Source organism: Bemisia tabaci, chromosome 4 (assembly GCF_918797505.1).
Source record: "Bemisia tabaci chromosome 4, PGI_BMITA_v3".
NCBI classification, from domain to species: Eukaryota; Metazoa; Arthropoda; class Insecta; order Hemiptera; family Aleyrodidae; genus Bemisia; species Bemisia tabaci.
The window spans coordinates 10,937,287-10,954,214 of record NC_092796.1 but is presented as its reverse complement, the minus strand read 5'-3'; the positions used below and the strand labels follow the sequence as shown (position 1 = coordinate 10,954,214).

Sequence of the window (16,928 nt, the reverse complement as noted above, 5' to 3'; positions counted from 1 at the left end):
ATGCTACATAAAGTAACAATCCTTCTGCTATAACTTCAAGCAGTTAAAGATATGGTTCTGTCTTGATATTCAAAATTAGATGCAAAAATATATGGGCGGTTTTTTCTTTAGCATTCACCAGAGATAAATAGATGGTTCAGAAAAGCTATTCATTTTCTCACTATCCCTGACTATGGGAACCCTATAGCTTGATTCCTTACAATTCTTGCATCAAGTTTTGTTTTGAAGTCCAAGAGAAGGGGGAAAATCAATTTTAAAAAAAGGGGGGGGGGGTTGTCAGCATTCCTATTTATATGCATCATGTAAAACAACTGAGAGGGGACATTACACCTGATTTCAGAATGAAAAGAAAAACAAACAAGAGCTACAAATAAGAAACATTTTAATATTCGTCAGTAACAAAAATAAAAAATTACACAGCGCCTTTAGCGAGTTGTTCAAGGAAGTTCTCTTTCTCTTTGACAACACGTTCCTTACGTTGTTCCAAGGACAGTTTGGCAGCGTTCCACCTCTTCTTCTTGACGTCCTTCTTCTCTTTCGGTTTCTGAGACGGATCAGCGCGAATCAGCTCATGGGCCTTCTTGTAGATGGTTTCAATCTGAAACAGAACGTAAATCAATAAAATGTCATATCCTGTTCAAAGAATAGATGCAAATTTTCAGTTCTAAATTCCTCCGTAAAGATGATTTCATTACATATAAGCATGAGCATGTTTGCCATAGAATAATGATGCTTTGCAATCAGAAACGAAACTGGGATAGGGAAGTTGAAGCGAAGAAGAAGAATATTTAGTACAGTACTGTTTACATTAGACAATTGAGTGCCCGTGCAATCAGGGTTACCGATTCGGTTCGAAATTTAAAAGTCGCGCCGCGCTCATTTCAAAAACGCACAACGTGGCATCATCGTAAGCAAGTACGGGGTTTGCTTCAGAGCGTTCTTACAGGAGTTTCGCTTCTGATTGCGAAGCATCATTATTCTATGTTTTTGCAGTGCTCCTAATTCAGCAAGAGGCATTTGCAAATTTGAAACATTAATTGATCTCGCAGAAGGGTCGCAATTGAATTACATCAATTTAAAAACGAATTTTAAGGGCTGCATCGATTTTGAAAATGAGGCCATCATAGATAAGTTTAATAAATTCATCTTTTACTGTTGGTGGCAATGAAAATCAGGTAAAAACCTGAGGTGTCTTGGACTGTCGTAAGACCCCAGAAAACTCTGCACACCTTGTCCCTCCTGTGACGTAAGGGCGTATCTTGACTTCCACGCAAGCCCTGTTTTAATATAAATTTATGCTTGTTGGGTCTCACGCCCAAATCGAGATACAACCTTACGCCAGAGGAGCGACAACCTGTGAGAGCTCAATGGCTTCCAGTACATTTTGACGGAACTTAAATTGGTTGACAGGGAGTTCATCAGAAACCCAAGGTCAAAAAATATGACAACTTCACAATGGAGGAGCTGAGATGCACACGATTGAAAACCAGACTATTGACTATGCAACAAAGGTGATCAAAGCACTACGTGCTGCTTTACCATGCCTCTGAAGTACACTTTAGATTGCACTCTGTGATCTAGGATGCACAATTCTATCAATGTAAGTATGAGATGGGCATTTCTCAAACCGGAATATAAAAGTACTATAAGAATAATCAGATTAATTTAAATCTGTTCGTAATCAGTACAAAAACAATAAGAAGGGAGGAAAGTTTAGTCAAAGAAAAAAAGACGAACTTCAGCAAAACCAAATCATCAGAAAGTGATCAGAAGGCCCAATACACCGGATAATTTTTGGTCATGTCATCATTCGGTCGTCTATTTAGGGCTGAACTACTAGCCTAAATTATCCCAAGTCTGAAAAGACCACATATGGAAGAGAAGGTAGTTAAAGTTCAGTAAAAAATGAAAGCCTCACCTGTTCGCTGGAAATATTATTTTTGATGTACTGAGAGAACTGCTTCTGGTAGGCATCCTCATCTTCTTCTTGGAGCTGTTTCATGTATTCAGCAACGTGAAGACCAAAGATATGCTTCCTATGAACGTCAGCGTTGAACTCCTTCGCTTCAGCATCATAACCAGGGAATCTCTTGGACCTGTACAAAGATGACATTCAGTTATTACTTGGTTTAAGAAGAATTTCATTTAATCATTCTAGGAGCCTACAAAGACGCTTTGAACATAAAGCACAGGAAAAATAAACCACGACTCCTTCAGTGTAATGAACAGTGTATCTTGTGTCAATTAATCAACAATTTGGGATTACACTGGTCATAGAAAATGTACACAAGTGAAACCCAAAATTGGTATGAAACCACCAACAAAGTCAGAGATGGGCCTTCTGAAGATTTTACAGTTTGTTTAAGAACACCAGTGGTAACAGAATATTGATACATCAATGAGGGAGACTGAGCAATCTAACTCACGAAGTCCTCTATGACCATAAATTGAATAAGATCTTCTCCTGAAATAGAATGGAGGAATAATTTTATTCCCTTCAATTTCTCATAAGTCTTTTGATGAATCAACAGAGGAGGAATGTTATGGTGAGTTAATGTCACTGTTGATTTATTCTTCCATTCGACCATTAACTCACTTCCAGAATTTAAATTTCACCCAAAAATTTCAGGGGCCATTTGGTCGATAGGTCTAAGACTGGTGTAACTTGTGAGAGCAATCCATTATTTTTTTAGAGCTGGATTAATAATTTTGTTGTGTGTGGTTTCTCAAGGACCATGAACACACCAGCAACAGGGGTAGTGCCAATTTCATAAGTGCCAAAACCTGATTTTTAAGTGTATTTCAAACTCAGAGAAATTGGAAATAATTCTTAGTGCATGAATAGAACTCAATATAGGTATTCACATTTCATTACCTGTAAGGGATGTTGAGTCCACCGTCAATAGCACCTTTCATGGCGCCGAATACTCGGGCTCCAGTAGATGTACGGACGAGACCGATGTCCAAGTAACACCTGAAAGGCCGGGGACCTTTTTCTGCAGCTTCAATGATGTATTCATCTCCGTTGACTTCCTTGCAACCTTCGTAAAGGGTGTCTAGTTGCAACTTTTGTAAAAGCTGGACAAATGACACATACATATTAGGAACCAGAAAATTTCTATTTATAAAGTGAGCTGGGCGGTTAAAAAATAAATGATGGACATGTTCAAACTCAAGAATCTTCCTATTAAAATAAAACTTTTACAGTACTAATTTAAGTTTTGCCCTGCTCATCCCATAAACCAGGTCAGAAACAAGAATCATGCATTGGCAAGCATTCCCAGCCCTCTCTTTGACTTAGGGATGGACCATGCTTCCTATCTGTCATTAGTACTCAAGTTGTACTTCATCACAGGTGTCGTCAGTTAAGTTGGGACTTGTTTACATTTTGTTTGCAAGCAACACTGATGCAATTGTCTAATAGCGATTGAGGATCGACCTAGGCCCGATCATGAGCATAGTCAATCCTCGATCTCTATTAGACAGCTGTATCGCTATCGCTTGCAAATGGAATGTTAACAAGTGTCAACTTGGATAAAGACACTTCTATCCTTAATGACGGATAGCAAGTCTAAAAGTAAAATTCCACCTACATGAAGAATGTGGTTAACTCATTCGTGTTAATGAAGGTTTCATTAAACTAATTCTGGCATTTCTGATTCCTTTATTTTCTTTCTATCAAATCAATTACAGCTTAATGATACTTGGAAAGGTAGAAATAAAATACTAAAATTATGATACTTCGGAGGAGATGCTGAATAAAAAGGTCATTACTCGTACAAATTTAGAATGCATGAAGCATGACTGCATTATTGCAGAAATTTAGTCCAGATCACAGTTATTGAGACACTAGTCTAAGATATTAATTTTTTGTACTTTCAAATATGATCACCTTTAAGCTAAGGAGCCTTCACCGCAGACAACTTTGGAGAGGAATCATTTCTACATAATTGCGACCTTTTCAAGGAAGAGTCACCACAATTTCAACCTTTCTATAATAGTGTCTCCATGTAATTGAAAAGAACGGAGGAAAAAAGATCCTAAATTTCATAATCTTAGGGATCAATTGGTCCTGTTGATCCTGTATCAACTACAACCATGCATGATTGAGAAGATGGGTAAATTGTTCAGAAGTACTACTTACTCTTCGTGCTAAGAGAAGGCCAGTGGCGTAGGCAGCGGCATAGTTGGTGAGACCAACTTTAACTCCATAGCGAGGGAGTTCATGACTGTAGGCTGCACATACTACCATGTCTCCTACAATTCTTGAGTACACGATCTGTAAAATCATGAGTTATTAATCATTATTTAATGCATTGTCATGAAAAATTTGGATTTGCTATCCCGTTAAAAAAAGAACAAGAAAAAATAATTTTTCAATACTTAGGCAAGATACAAATTTAAGCATTCTTATATATGTTTCCTCTTTTTTCAGGAAGAATTTCACGAAACAAACATTTCTCACTGGAATCATCTTCTGATCAAGATGTTAAAATTTAACTTAGTTCGATGACATATTTACTGTAGATTGAGACACATGTGAATTATGCATTTGGATGGCTAAATTGATGAATGCTGCAGTGCTTAAACAAAATTTGACTTGAATTTTAGCATAAAATGAGTATGCTCTAGGGAAGCATAGTAATTAACTTTAAATTTAAGTACTGAGAGGAAGTGAATTGAGAAAATGTATTAATTTGAAACTAGGGGGCTCCGCAAACTACACGCTACGTAGCCCAGCCCATCGACTGTCTTACTCCTCTTCTTACCCCATCTATAGACCATCCTGAAAATGATTGGATTGAAATCGAGAGGGTAAAACATGAATAGCAAGAATGTATCTCAATAGAGAAAACAGGAACACTCACCTGACAGATGACATCTTTGTTAGTGATCCTAACTACAAGCCGGTACTTAGGGGTGTTGTATTTATTTTTCGGCTGGAAGGTCAACTTCTTACGGTTCCTGTAGTTGGTTTTACCTTCACGGCGTCTCCTGTACTGTACTTGATACCGCTTAAAGTACTGTTTATTTTTGACAACTTTTACGAAACCCTGGAAGAACAAAAAAAATAGAAATGTATCATTATACCATGGCAAGAAGAGAAAGAAGTATATGGAGGGAAAAAACGTAAAAATTCCAGATCTGAACTGATAGGTAACAGAAAAAGCCTAATTCAAATTCAGCCACAGGCATAAAACTGAATTCTATTGGGGTCAGTAATTAAAATGCATCAATCAAATCAATGAGGCAACATTCAGTTGATCAAGTAAATGAATTGAGAGATCCTTACTTGCTGTGAAGGAGTAGTCTTAGATATGTAAGTTGGCAGTGTACTCATTTAATAATTTCCCCCTTCACTTTAAAATGCTTCGTAGGGTCTGTCGTCCCATGAATTACTAATTGTAGCAGCTCACTCAAGATCATAATGGCATTTGTCAGTTTACTATATCTTTTCATTTGTTTCAGGTGTTATTGACCCGCTTCCGGACACAATTGAAATTGGTACTTCAGATCTGGCTAGGGAAGATTACCTACGTTGTTATGGAAATTGGATGCCTTTGAAAAGACACATGCAACTATCACTCAATTGCAGTCTAGGTCAAAGAATAAATAAATACTCTTGTGAGTTCTAAAATAGAAAATAGGACAGGAGAAACTGTGGGAAATGAAAAGATCTAAGTACTAGAATAGGAGAAGCTGAGATGTTTCCTACATTCATGGCTGTAGGGGAGAAAGCTACTCTCAAAGAAACTGGCCAAGCTCTGCAATTACGTGTCTAATAAATTAGGCTTCCAACCAAATTTGATATGGAAAAACATGGATGGCAGAATTTTAAGGGTGGTGAAAATCAGGAAACAGTAGAGAATAGCAACAATGGCTCACTAATTGTACAGTACAGACTGTACAGGTTGCTCGAGTACATAGCAAAAAAATTTGACATTAGGAACGTATATGACAAGACGTGACTGAATAGAATAGCTGGTTCAATTCATCCACTGCATTCAGTACCCAATCTTAACAACTGACTCGTGAACTTGTGAAGAAACCCTCGACTTGGCTACGAAAGCCTATCGGTGGAAAATGACACTCAAGGGGGGTAGTGAAATTTACAGCTGAATGTATATGATTGCTGATAGCAGGCCATTTAGATTGAAGAACACGTAATAGTGAACAGATTTACTATGGGGAATCAAGTTTCACACTTACAAATCAGCATCATAGACGGTAAATGTCAACAATGGCGCAGTTGAGTACCTACTTAGTTAAGCCCTGACTGCCCTTATCAATGCGTAATCAGGAAAGACTGTGCTCCACATACATAATATAAGCCCTTACATCAAAATAGAAAGGGAGAAGTTCATAAGTTTGAGTTTTACAGAAATTGAGTGTGTAAAATAACGACAGTAGCCGCATTTCCCATTTTTTCTAACCTATAACTTGATGGCAGCTGCGCCGCCAGGCCATGGGGACTCGAGATTTATCCGTTGAGGAAAAATTAATCCTTTGACTTTGAAAAGAACTGGATAGGGAAATGGGTGAAGATTTACGAAATGATCGTGTTGAAAAAATTTGAAAATACTTACCATGATGAAAAAGAATTACGTGGAACACTTTTCACACCACAACACTACGCCGTCATGGCCGACCAGAAGATGAAGATGAACGACGTCGATGAATCGAACATCGACACCACATCAATAGATCATATCGAATCTGTCCGATACTCCAATCGATAGGTTCGGTTTACGAGGGAGGGGAGGGGATGGTATGGGCTAGAGTAGAGCAATGAGGGGCTTGAAGGAGAAGGCCCATAAGTGCAGTTTTTAAAAAAATTAAGATATTCATGAACTCAATTAAAACTAGTTTGAAAATATATTCTGTAAAAAATTCAGGACTAAAATTCAACTTTAAAGTATTAACAAGCGAGTTTAAACTTCCTTTCAACCATAAGGTTTCATGTAATTTTGAAACTTTAAACCCCTAATTCTTGAAATAGCGAAAACTGCACTTATGCGCCTTGTCCTCCCCTTAAATGGGCAATCTCCACCCTGGAAAATTTAGGCGCCCGTACTTGAAGGACCAATGGCCCCTTACAAAATTTTCTAGCTACAACTGAAGGGCTCACAGGGACAGAAGTCCTTATTTGCAAAAAAAAAAAAAAAAAAAAAAAAAAAAAAAGGCACCAGCCCTCCGAAATATTTTTTATATACAGCCAAAAGACTAAAAATTCACAGAAAAATTGGTCCTCACGTTTTCAATGAATTCGAGCAAGTTTTATCCCCCTCCCCCTGACCACATTCTCACCGACATACGTCCATTTTTGGTAGACTAATACAGGTAAATAACTATGACACACAGAATATTCCAATATTCATCCACAGATCTTATTTCCTGAGTTTTTTGTAGGTAGCAATTGTTAGACTAACTATGATTTTGCTGAAATGTTCCTAAAAACTGAAAAATTTCACTTCTTGGTTTTTATGAAATACATACCTTACACTTGGAAGTGGGACCTTTGACATTGTGTATTGAGAGTGAAGGCAGATCAAACTCAGCGTAGAACATTACAATTTTTATGTGAATTTCTGAGAGTTTTTTTTTTTTTCTCCCTTTTGTTTACCTTACTTTTTTGCTACTAGACATTGTTGCCCCCAACCACTCATAGAGTTTGCCATTTTTGGTGTTTCCGTTCAGAAACAAGATTCTATCAGTATGAAGTTATTAATCTACTTTATTTTATAAGAGGGGGGGGGGGGGTAAAGAAAGACAACAATATGTATTTTATTATTACCTATATCAAAATTTGGGGGAGGCCTTGTACTGGCTTACCTCTTGGCTTTTCTTCCAACATTTCAAACAAACTCATTCTGTTGCAAAAGCTTTCGATTTTCCTTCTAACATTTTAAGAAAATTTTTAATTTCTTGACAATACTGGTATGTCAAAAATTTGCCCAAATATGCAAATTTAAATAATTTTATTTCTGTCTCAGCTGCCTAAAGTTCAATTTTATGATTCCGTTCGGAAATAAGATGGTAGAACTGTTACTTCTCAAAAATTTCAGACACTTTTTAGTATCAAGAGACTTATACATTTGTATAAACCAATTTTCCAAGAAAGCACAATTCAGATTTTTCAAAACAACTGATGGCCAATAGTTATGAATGATTTTTTCAATCTTTTTATACAGAAAAAATAACACATGAAAATGTTTTTAAAGGTGTTTTTAATATAAATAATATAAAAATAGAGAAAAACTTAACTAGTTAATGGTAAATTTCAGTTTCAAATCAAAAATACTAATTTTAACCAGAAGAGATCTCAATTCTTTGGGGTGCCTCCTGCAAACCAATGTTCCTTCAATAATTTGTCCTGCAACATACATTCCATTATTAAATTAATTTTTTTTTTTCCAAAATGAATTTCCTATTTTTCAATAAATTGGCAATTTCATTGATGTTTCTACGATAACAAGGAGCAAAATGATTTATTTGAATAAAGCCATTTTGAACTTCAAACATAATATGTTGATTTAAACCATTACATATCAGGTTTTTGAATTGCAAACTTCAAAACTATTAAGACTTCAATTCAAATTCATATTTTCAGGTATTTGATAACTCAAAATTTTCAATAAACGCTCCTCTAAGCAGAGATACCAATATCTCAATTCTGAAATGTTTGGCAGTAAGGTGCCTCTTTTCAAGAACTGTCACTTGTAGGTAGGCAAATTCTCCTGACAGCTTCCAATCAATAGTAAGAAAAGTAAATTGACTATGTAGACCTCTTATATTATTCTCATAAGTTCATGTTGCATGCTTCCATTCAGTAAAATCTGAGAGGTCCCCTGGGCAACTTTTTACCCTCTCATTCGCAAAGGGTGCAATTTCAGTTCCAGATAATCTTCTCACTAATTCGATGTGCAATGACAGTCTTTAAATTTTGTATGAGCACCCTTTGGTTGGTTATCATCTTTTCGACAGTTCAAGGAATAGTCTCTAAATAAGCTGGGGAAAACCACCTTGACAGAAAATCTTACCTCATACCTTGTTTTTCGCCACTTTTTCTTTATTAGAAAAAGTGCATAAAACATGATCACTCACCTTCAGAAACATTGACAGGCTCCGGAAGTAAAAATACAGTCTGCTTCCAATGCGTAGGAGTCGATTTTGGTCCAGTAGAAAAAGAAACTACATCCTGCATCTCAAAGAACGTATCGAAGTATCCGACTAAACACGTTAACTGGGCCTTCCGTAAAACATTCAGCTTAAAGGTGGATGAGAAGTTGACGCTATTTGTATCACAGGTATAAACATCGAGGTTTAGCAGAACTGAACTGGAGGTAATAATCTTGTCTGGTTCGATGGTTCTGACAATAGGTTTCTCGAGGTACTCTTCTCTCAGAAAACTAAGATTATAACCATAACAATTGTCCCACGCTTTCAGAGATTCATCATGAAGTACTGGAGGGAAAGAAAAGAAGAATGTTTAGCATTGATGAAAATTAATTTCTCAGTTAATTACTGAAGCATGGTTTTATTTCATTCTGTAGTTTTTGAAGTTTCACTCATTGGAGAAGAAAACATTCTGGATCATTGAATACTGTGATGCAGTACATATGAAAAAAGAACATATCCTCCTGTCTTACTATAGATACAAATTTTTGGGTTTGGAACAGAAAAAGCTGATTTCAAGTGCATACTATATACTCCATAGTTTTAAAGCCATAAGATTTCCAGGTACTAGTATTTACATGAGTAATCTGTGTGTAGTAAGTTAATTAAAATTATATTAAGTACCAAAATAAGTTGTTCTGTATATTTATGTGTTGATAACATGTTTTCATTTAGCAAAAAAAAAAAAAAAAAAAAAAAAAAAAAAAAAAAAAAATATATATATATATTCTTCCTCATTCCCTTAAGGCAGCATGTACTTTTTTGTGGAAATATCGCTATCAACTCCCCTGCAGCCACTGGAATAATCTTTACAGAAAAGATATGAAATTCGAGTAAGATAAAAATAAAGAAATGAAAAGGAATGCCCACCTGTTACTTTTACGTTTATTCATTGAATTTAATGCAAGTACAATTGTACATTCCAAAGTAAGCTTTCATCTTCAAAAGCTTAAAGATCTAAACCTCCAAAATGTTTAAAGCATTCAAAATCCTCACCAACAAGTTATTTTAAGATGATTAGTTAATTAATAATTCACATAAATACATCTGCTTCATTACTTTCCAATTTTTTCCACAGGGTAGGTAAACACCCTAGTAAATACCATGTGTTGGATGATTTTCAAATTAAATGATTGATTATGAAAAGAATTTTAGAATATTGATCAATTTCACAGTTTTGATCCACTGAAATTCTAATACTGTTCAATGGCAAAATTCTCTAAAAACAAGAGAAAAATTGGAAAAACACAGTGACAATGGAAGGCAACTTACACATATCACTTGCTCCAAGGAGCTCCAATGAAAATCTATTGGGCATGATTATTCCTCCAGGCTGTTTCAGATGATGATCTCGTGCGTAAACTATGCTGTCCAACATGTTCTCAAAAAGAAGAAAGTAGCCCATCCATTCTGAGATTATGATGTCCACCTTGTCGACAGGTAACTCTGTATCTTCAATTTTACCTTTCACCAGTTCTATTTTTTCACCGTTTTTAAATCCATTGACTCTGAAAATTTCAAAAATAACTTTGTCAGATGATATGTCTCGTAGTTCCACAGAAAGTAACTATACAACAAGAAATAACAAAGCAATCACTTGGTTGCACAGTAAAAAAATAAAAAATGTTACAGATTACAGGAAAGTCAAAAATTCACCTATGTAAGATTCTCTTGCCGACCTTGTTCATTTTTCTACATTGAGGATATGATTGATTTCAGGGTAAGTTGGAATCTTGGATTTTGCAAAGGTTCAAAATTCACATAACTCGGACTGATTTTCCAGTCCTGTCATACCCTTTTCTCAAGATAAGAAGGTGTGGAATTGCCGACAACCAGTGAGATAGCCATGTAGGAGGGGAGTCAAGAGGGCCTAGACGCTCCCTTGACAGAAAAATTTTCCCCCAAAAAGTTATTTTTTAAAATCTTTAAGAAATTTTAACCTATGGGCCCTAACAAACAGAAATTTTGGACCGCATAAGCCCCCCCCCCCCCTTTTCAAAATTCCTGGCTCTGCTTCTGACAACAAAATTTTGTATGACACGTATGTGAACGCAAACTGTGTTCAAACATGAGAAAATGGGGCATTTATGTGTGGCAACCTTTGGTAGGTCAAATTCCTGGGAATAAAAATCAGACTCATGTTGCGATCAGCCAAGCTGTTGGCGTCAAATAAAACCGTTGGTTCTGAGATCTTCCTTTTTCTCTAGGCTACACTGAGCTGTGATATGTATATACAGACCCTGCTTGATACAGAAAGAAAACTGACAAATTCCAAATATACACTGAATGCCGAATCCATGTTGAGTCCTGCAATAGTTGTGATAAGAGAGTCAAACTTATTTTTGTATACCTTGAGACTGCCAAATAATTAAGACATTAAATATTGGCCTTGGGAAAATACACTTGAAATTGTGAGCAGCACTGTTAGCTATGAGTGAATTTAATGTAAAATGGTCTGAAAAAAGCAAATCATGTAAAAAAAGGGCTTGAAGTACATGTGAATTCACCTGATAACATCCATTGCATTGTAAATAATATTTGACATATCGATTCCGATCACTTTCTCAGCACCAGCATCAGCTGCAAACATTGATAGAATCCCTGTGCCACAACCTACATCTAGAACTGTTTTGCCTCGGAAAGTCTCCGAGTTTTTCATTATGGCATTCTTGTAAGAACTTGTTCTCACACGATCCTAAAAATACAAGCAAACTTGATTGGAGCCGCAACTTGATAAATATTTAAGAGGAGTTTGTCAAAAAGAACATGCACTTTGAGTTTACAAATTTTCATGTGGGTTCGATTTTTGCTGATTTAACTCTTTGGCATTTTAAAGCCTCTTCCTGATGTGTTCAAAAGCTGTTGCCTCATTTTCAGTTAGTCTGGGCTCCCTAAAAACGAACGCGAGACCTCTGAAATAATTCTGGGAGTAAGTTCTAAAATATAATGTAATTAAGTTAACTGTGCATTTTTGTGTAACTGAGAACTGCAATTCTTGTGATGAATGAATCTTCATGCAAATTAAAATATGTAACATTCATTCTCAGATTTTTTTAACCCCCCCCCCCCCCCCCCCGCCCTCATAACGCTCTTGTGATGTAAATCCCTATCTTTAAGACGTGACACAAATTGGCGTAACATTCTCTTTGATCTCCTCCTCTCCTGTAAATATGATGCTAAAGAAGCATTCCAAAAACAGAATATCGACCAAACGTTGCCCTCACTGAAAATTGTCCATACAAATTTGGTAGTTACTTAACAATAAGAGGCATAGGCTAAACATGGAACTTGAAAAATAAGAGCAGCCCTGATTTCTATTGGAACCTTGATCCTCGTAAAATTCTATGATTCCCTTCTCTTCAGCTCCATCATAAAAAAAAATTGTACAGCTCCTTAAAATTAGGATTACCATTCAAGATGGCTCCTAAAATTTTTGGGTGGAGTTACTGTACACTGAAGAATCTTCCAGTGGCATACTGCTAGTCTACATATGTAATTTTAAAACTCATTAGGGTAATCAACTACTATAAAAATGATTCTAAATACTGGGCTCTGTAGACGTCCATTTTGAAATGGTTGGGATATAATATTTGCAACACCTTATATCCTCTCAATATCTTACATTAGGGAGAAATCTTTTAATTGTTGCTGTAAGAGAGAGAAAAAAAAAACACAATTTACTATGATTATCATAATCTGAGAAGTTCTAAGGAAGTTCTTTGCAAGGATAGTGCAGTATTTTTAAGATATTTTTTCTTGCACCTAATGAGCATAGATTTTCTATAGAAATCTAGGAAAGACTGGGATTTTTTGCCAATGATTGAAAAATGCAGAAATGATGAAGATTAAGAAATTCATAAAAGAGGATGACATAACTCAATTTTTCTTAAATTCTTTCAACATGAACGTTAATACACATACCATCAACATCTCTCGGTGAATATCAAAATCAGCATAGGAATCGAAATAGGAATAATCCGCAGGGGCAGAGATGGCTTTGACACTCAAAGGAACTGACTTTTTATCCTCTTGCTCATCATCCAGAACAACAGACTGGAGAAGTTGTTTCATTTTTTTGAACTCTTCTGCTGCTGTTACCAGGCGAGATTCTTTATCTTGCAACTTAAAAAAGTAAAAAACCATTAGAAAATGATGTAAAAATTAAACAAGAAAATTGCAAGTGTGTAAATGTCACTGAAAGAACAAGACATGAAAGAGATTCCAACTTCTATTTTCAATAAATTAAAATGCAGCGGGGGGCTACCTCTGACCGCATTTGCAATCCACTCCCCCCCCCCCCTTCCACAAGTGCTTTGGACCTTAGGCGTTACTTTTATAATTTTATATTGTAGAGTATGATGTGTGTCTGGCTTCGGGAAAATTCATCTCATTCATTCATTTTTGTTTTTAATGAGTAACCTGGGGCAAAAATACTCTCTTTTTAATAAGTTTATGTAAACATTTATGATTATTTTCCTGAACGCAAAAAACCTTTAAAGTTTTTGAGTGCTTGAAAAGATTATCCTAACCGACTGGATTTGACGCTCTAGAGGAGCTTTGCAATTAAGAAATGATCAACTGCTAATAAGTGAGATGAATTACCTCAAGTTTCATTTGAGAAATGGTAGATTCTAGTTCATTCACTGACGTTGAACTTAAGTTTCCATTCGAACTAGCAGGACTTGCAGCACACACATTGACAGCGTCCTGTGAATCTGGAATCTTTGCTATTTCTGACACTGCCAAATCTTCTATATCTGATGGAAAGCAGAGAAGAATATCAATGAATAATAATGGTAAGAGAGAAATTCTACATAAGCCAAAACAAGAGACAATAATTGCTGTACAAATGACAAAGGACAGTTCAAATCAGAAAATAAAGTACAGATAAAATAAATTAGAAATCAATTAAGTTCACGGACAAAACATGGACTAAAAATTAAAAAAAAGATCAATGAATGGTCTCTAAAATCAATTGCTCACAGATACAAGTTTAAAATTTCCTCCAAGCAACAAAGAAAAACTAGAAAATTTTGTTGAAACCTGAGAAGATATTCACAGAAAAATAGTGATAACAAGCTCTTTCCTACTAAAAAGGAACAAAAAATCTATACACTTTTCTCTGATTAATTATTTTACACCCCTTAATGAAGATAGCAACGAAAAATGTACAGCTTGATCTCATTTTACAACTAACTACGTACCTTTTAATAATAATTTAAACCAATTTCAGTGACTGTGTTAAGACATTTCAAACCGTAAAAATTTCCAAAAGCAGAAATCGTCCACTGATTAAAGTAAGGTATTTATTGATGCAATTTTTCCCCCTTTGGGAGGGGGGGGGGAAATAGACTAAAAAACCAAATATATGAGAATATACCCATCACAATGTCAGGGAGTGAATTGCTCCAAACAACCTTCGTTAATTTAAATGCAAGTTGGATGCAAATAAAAAGATCAACTACTTCAATTCATGGATTTAAATAACTTAGTGAGAAATTTTAACTGACCGAAACATATCCATGGATCATTCGGGACTACCATTTGTAAATTTTCATCCGTGTTCCACTTGGATGAATTGGAAAGGTCAGTCTTTGGATCCAGTTTGTTCCTCCTGATGTAATTAATCAATTTAATGTATGAATAATCGTCAAGATTCAGGCTAACTTTTAGCCTGGCAAGGTCAAACTGATGTGCAGCGGCACAATGAGGAAGAGCACTTTCCACATCTTTGAAAATTTGATCGCAAAAAAGGCAATCGACTTCAGTGGGCTCGCAGTCCATTTCTTCCCACTCTTCACCAGAACTTGCACCACTTGAGTCTTCATTATCAAAGACTCGTCCGCTTTGTCCATTGGTGTTCATCTGAAAACTGAGGAGAAATTTGTTGTTTTAATTTCTTGCATAAATTACTTATAATTTAAGCTAATTGAAGCTTACAGTAAAATAAAGCTTAAAAAAAAATCTTGAGAATAATAATACTGAACAACTGAACAAACCTGCAATATCTCAACTTCAAGTTACAGCGAAAATTCCTAAGACCATATCAAGGGATGCAAAGCATGCTGGATTAAATGTCACATTTGGAATGCCTCAGTATGTTTTGGGTTTTGTTTGGTTGGGACATTTCTTGGAAAATGCCAATCATGTTCCTAAAGACTTTGTAATCCATCCAATGATCTAGGAATTCTTGAATTTTCAACAAAAGAAAGTCTTTTGACTCTACCTAAATGTGTTGAGAAACTTGATGATTCTCAGCTTGGGCACTAATTGAATCTTCATGCAAAATTGAAGTGTGCTGAACTGCTTATTGTTTGAGTATCAGTCCAGCATCGATCCCGGAGTGAATGAAAACTTCCGGAAAACAAGATTTCTTTCGAGAAGATCGATGTCATGGTGAGATTCAAACAAACATTATTCCACATCACCGACTGACACCTGTCGGGAGACCCATTCTCATGACAAAACTCACCTTAAATAGCAAGACTATGTGCGAGGACTTCAAACACTTACTATAGAATTAAGTGGCTACATAAATAATATCTTTTAGAGTCAATCAGCTAATAAAATTGCAAATAGGAGCGTTCCTCACCTACTACTACCACCAGAGGCCATGTCTTGATTGTGCTGTGTATCAGTTGCTTTTTGAATGAAACAAGATTTCTTGAATAAATTCTGAGGAGGAATAAATAGCGCCGAACAGATGCAATTTTATACTGATTGGGGATAAAAATTACTGAGAATACAAGAATTCCTGCTTATCACTGATAACAACATGCACGGGCCCACATTGTAACGATGAATTCACTTTTGCTGGGAATTTGTTGGCTGTTTGGTAAGTTCCAGAAAGGAATAATTGCCCTCGTTATGATGATTTTAAATAGTCCAGAAAATATTTTGGGCTTAAAATCTGAAAACTTGAAAAATTAAAATCTCTAGCACTATCCATCACCATCCACGTGCTAACCTCAAACTTCAAGATCCAGGAGGGGGGTAGGGGGCGGGTTGGAGGGGAATGGGGGATTGTTTACTTGTTCAAGGTCAATCGATCGCACCTGTGCGCATGCGCGATCATCTATCACCCGGGATTTTTAAATATGCGCTCTGCCATTTAACATATTGTTTTCATACAGCATGTCCTTAATTCATTAATTATTCTTTGAAAGAAGGAAGGGATGGATAGCATGCATTTGAAGGTACCGTCCTAAGGTATGAACCGCGCGTCATGAATAGTTCTAAAATAACATGTGAGTGTAATAAAAAATAAAATGTGTACATAAAACTCATAAAAGTGTTCCTCATTTTTCAAGTCAGCTGACTATCACCTCGCAGGGTTTGTGGCTCTTTCACCCAATTTTTTTACCCAAGTGTAAGTTCACCCTTGGCACACATCGCCTGTCACATTTTACCCAGCGGCAATGGAGATGTTGCATGTGTGAGGAATTTGCGATTTGTCCACAAATTCTTAGGTAAAAGTTCGCGAGAAACACGATAGTACCACTGGTTTTCTCTGAAATCAACTCCCAACTCCCAAGCTCAAAAAAAGCTCGCTCAAACAAACTCTCCATGCAAAGGAGAGTTTGTCTTGATGTACAAGTGGACTCTCAGGAAAGCGTGGGATATCCCCTCCATCTTTACCTCGACTTGAGAGCTTTTTTTGAGCTTAGGAGTTGATTTCAGAGAAAACCAGTGGCACCATCGTGTTCCTCACGAACTTTAACCTACGAATCCATAGACAAATCGCAGATTCC

The 16,928-nt window shown here is 36.2% G+C and overlaps 2 protein-coding genes across 2 annotated transcripts; both read right to left on the bottom strand.

Annotated features, from left to right (window-relative positions):
- Positions 1–365: 365 nt before the first annotated feature.
- Positions 366–6,749, bottom strand: RpL5 (ribosomal protein L5). The gene is made up of 6 exons (XM_019046095.2): positions 6,588–6,749; positions 4,869–5,054; positions 4,145–4,279; positions 2,876–3,078; positions 1,919–2,096; positions 366–598 (listed from the first exon to the last, which is right to left on the bottom strand). The coding sequence occupies exons 1-6, from the start codon at positions 6,588–6,590 to the stop codon at positions 413–415; spliced, it is 891 nt and encodes a 296-aa protein (XP_018901640.1). The 5' UTR covers positions 6,591–6,749; the 3' UTR covers positions 366–412.
- A 1,461-nt stretch (positions 6,750–8,210) lies between these two features.
- On the bottom strand, positions 8,211–16,163 carry Art3 (arginine methyltransferase 3). Its single transcript, XM_019046197.2, has 8 exons — positions 15,770–16,163; positions 14,688–15,049; positions 13,780–13,934; positions 13,099–13,299; positions 11,685–11,872; positions 10,450–10,685; positions 9,106–9,465; positions 8,211–8,374 (listed from the first exon to the last, which is right to left on the bottom strand). Exons 1-8 carry the CDS (start codon positions 15,790–15,792, stop codon positions 8,265–8,267), a joined length of 1,635 nt encoding a protein of 544 aa, XP_018901742.2. The 5' UTR covers positions 15,793–16,163; the 3' UTR covers positions 8,211–8,264.
- Positions 16,164–16,928: the final 765 nt, after the last annotated feature.

Coding starts and splice junctions, on each gene's coding strand:
- RpL5 (XM_019046095.2), bottom strand. Junction 2,097..2,875: donor GGACTCAACATCCCTTACAG/GTAATGAAATGT, acceptor ATCTTTGTACAG/GTCCAAGAGATTCCCTGGTT. Junction 599..1,918: donor ATAATATTTCCAGCGAACAG/GTGAGGCTTTCA, acceptor GTTCTGTTTCAG/ATTGAAACCATCTACAAGAA.
- Art3 (XM_019046197.2), bottom strand. CDS start 15,792: ATGGCCTCTGGTGGTAGTAGTAG. Junction 10,686..11,684: donor AATGCAATGGATGTTATCAG/GTGAATTCACAT, acceptor TGAAATTTTCAG/AGTCAATGGATTTAAAAACG. Junction 8,375..9,105: donor GCCTGTCAATGTTTCTGAAG/GTGAGTGATCAT, acceptor TGTATGTTGCAG/GACAAATTATTGAAGGAACA.